At 52.1% G+C, this 2,240-nt stretch overlaps 1 protein-coding gene across 2 annotated transcripts in view; it reads right to left on the reverse strand.

The window, feature by feature from the left end:
- The window catches only part of pax7a (paired box 7a), a 41,455-nt gene that overhangs the window by 14,103 nt on the left and 25,112 nt on the right, over positions 1–2,240 (reverse strand). For both annotated transcript variants that reach the window (XM_017036909.2, XM_008319572.3), the window contains exons 6-7: positions 1,738–1,903; positions 1,410–1,606 (exon numbers count right to left, since the gene is read on the reverse strand). In XM_017036909.2, coding sequence (XP_016892398.1) covers positions 1,410–1,606; positions 1,738–1,903 — 363 coding nt within the window. The remainder of the gene's footprint in view (positions 1–1,409; positions 1,607–1,737; positions 1,904–2,240) is intronic.

Here is a 2,240-nt window from a genome sequence, read left to right on the forward strand (position 1 = left end):
CAGTCAAACCGACAGTAATGGGAAAGTGTTTGCCGTCAGGACAGGTTGTGAGATTGGGACGGACACGGACTCCTGTTGGGACCAAACAACGCTGCAGGATTCCATTACACACTTGGCATCTGGCCAACGCAGCCCATTTATTTGTAATCTAACACACACACACACACACACACGCCGGGCATATCATCTGCAGACAGATATCTGTGTGCATCTCAACATCAGATTCTCATTTCCATCGAGATCCAGAACTTTTTTTCCGAGGAGGTCAAGTCAAAAAGAAGAAACTGAAATAAAAAAACTTTTTCTCTGACCCCAGGTCACCACCAGGTGGAGAAAACAAGAACTTCAACCGTTCCATCAGGTTTTCATTCAACTGTTAAAATTCACAGATTAAAGCTGTGTCCTAATGGGGGGGGGCATTCACGACAGCAGTCAGGGTGACCCTGGTGTTCGGGTCAGTTCGGGGGCAGATCTGCACTGAGGGCATCAGAGTTAAAGCCCCGGTGCCACCAGTAACACACGTCGCTCCAACACCAGAGAAAATCTCTTTTTTGTCCCAAAAATCCTTCATTCTTTTTCCTCACACCAAGAATCTGCTCTGAGAAAATATTTGAAGAAGGAAAAAAAAACAACCTCCAAATAAACGCCGGGGTAATTGTGGACAAACGCAGCATTGAAATTCATTCTCAACTCTTTACACACCATTTCAATCTTATTTTCTGCCTGTTAACCACATCTTGTTGGTGGGGGGGGGGGGCGGGGGGGGCACCACTGGGCAGTAGTGATGGGTAATTGTACTTAATTGACTCGCGCTTCAAAACAAATGTTTGTGTTTTTTGCTGGAATCTCCTTCGACGGTTATAACATGGAAACCAGGGACAGCGTGACCTCAGGTTTGACCCTGAAGGTCAATGTGAAGGACCAGGGACACACGTCTGATTCTAGAGCCAACCAACAGCAGCTCAGCCTGGTGGGGGCAGCAGAGACGTCTCCACGTCTCCACGCCTCCGTCCTGTGGAGGAGATTAACGCTCTACATTTTCTAAGCTTCAGTTAATTATTTCATCTGCATGTGTTCTGGCTGCGCCGCGCAGGATTTAGACGTCCCAGGAAAGAGGGAGCGGCCGTTTGGAGCGGCTCGAACACTTGTGCTGATATCAAGATGAATTTTAATTTGTTGATGTTAATCCAATTGTTTTACAAATGTAGCAATTTGGAATCGCTGGAGTAAATCCGGGGCTTTGGACGGAGGATATAAAAGCCGACATCGGCGGTTGGTTTCCAGAACACGCTGCGTCTGAATTTTAATTTCATTCCACTACAATTACATTTTCTCAACAGCGTAGGGCGGCGGCGGCGGCGGCGGGGGTGCTGAGGGGCGGGGACCGCAGACGGTTCAGGGAGACTGACCTGTGGAGAAAGGCCGTTGCCAACGGGGTTCATGTGGTTGCCGGACGCCGAGGGACTCATGAAGGTGTCGGAGTAGCTGGAGAAGCTGTGGCGGTTTGAAGACAGGCCGTAGGCGGAGCTGCTGTCGGCGCTCAGACCGCCCTGGTGCATGGAGGACGGAGGAAGAGGCTGCGGTCGGTGCAGCGTGCTGGTTCCCTCTGACGGAGAAACAAAGACAGAGGTGAGACGGAGACGGAGACGCCAGCACGGGCTCCGTTAGCCTGTTAGCATCAACATCAGATACTGATCGGCCGCAGCTGGGTCACAGGCCTGCGTGCAGGACAGTTACCCTGGGACAGCGTGGCGCTGGGGTAGCTGGACTCCGGCAGCTGGTACGTGGGCAGAGTCGGCATGCCGGTGGGCGGGAAACCTCCAGGGAGCAGGTGGTTGAAAGCCGCTAGCTGATTGGCTCCCGCCTGTTTACGCCACCGAGCTCGCCTGTTACTGAACCACACCTGTGAAAAAACAAACAAACGATTTCATTGCCCTGCCGCTAGTTGATCAATAATCCAATCATGTTCAGGGTGAGAGGAGGGGGAGGAGCCAATCACAGACCACAGAGACCACTCGGGGGGGGTGGGGGGGGGGCAGCCACTGAGGCTCTCTGGTCTGGTCTTGTCATCCTTAAGTGGCTGAAGCTGTGGTGCGGCAGTCAACATGCTGCCCTAAGCCTCCTTCACAGGTAAGAGGTCACGTAAAGGTCAAGTGTTTGTGACATCACAGACGAGTCAGGACGCGGCGAAAAGTTTACAAAACCAGCAGCACAGACACACAATGTCACCTCCCTGAATG

This window comes from Cynoglossus semilaevis, chromosome 11, assembly GCF_000523025.1.
Source record: "Cynoglossus semilaevis isolate Cse_v1.0 chromosome 11, Cse_v1.0, whole genome shotgun sequence".
NCBI lineage: Eukaryota > Metazoa > Chordata > Actinopteri > Pleuronectiformes > Cynoglossidae > Cynoglossus > Cynoglossus semilaevis.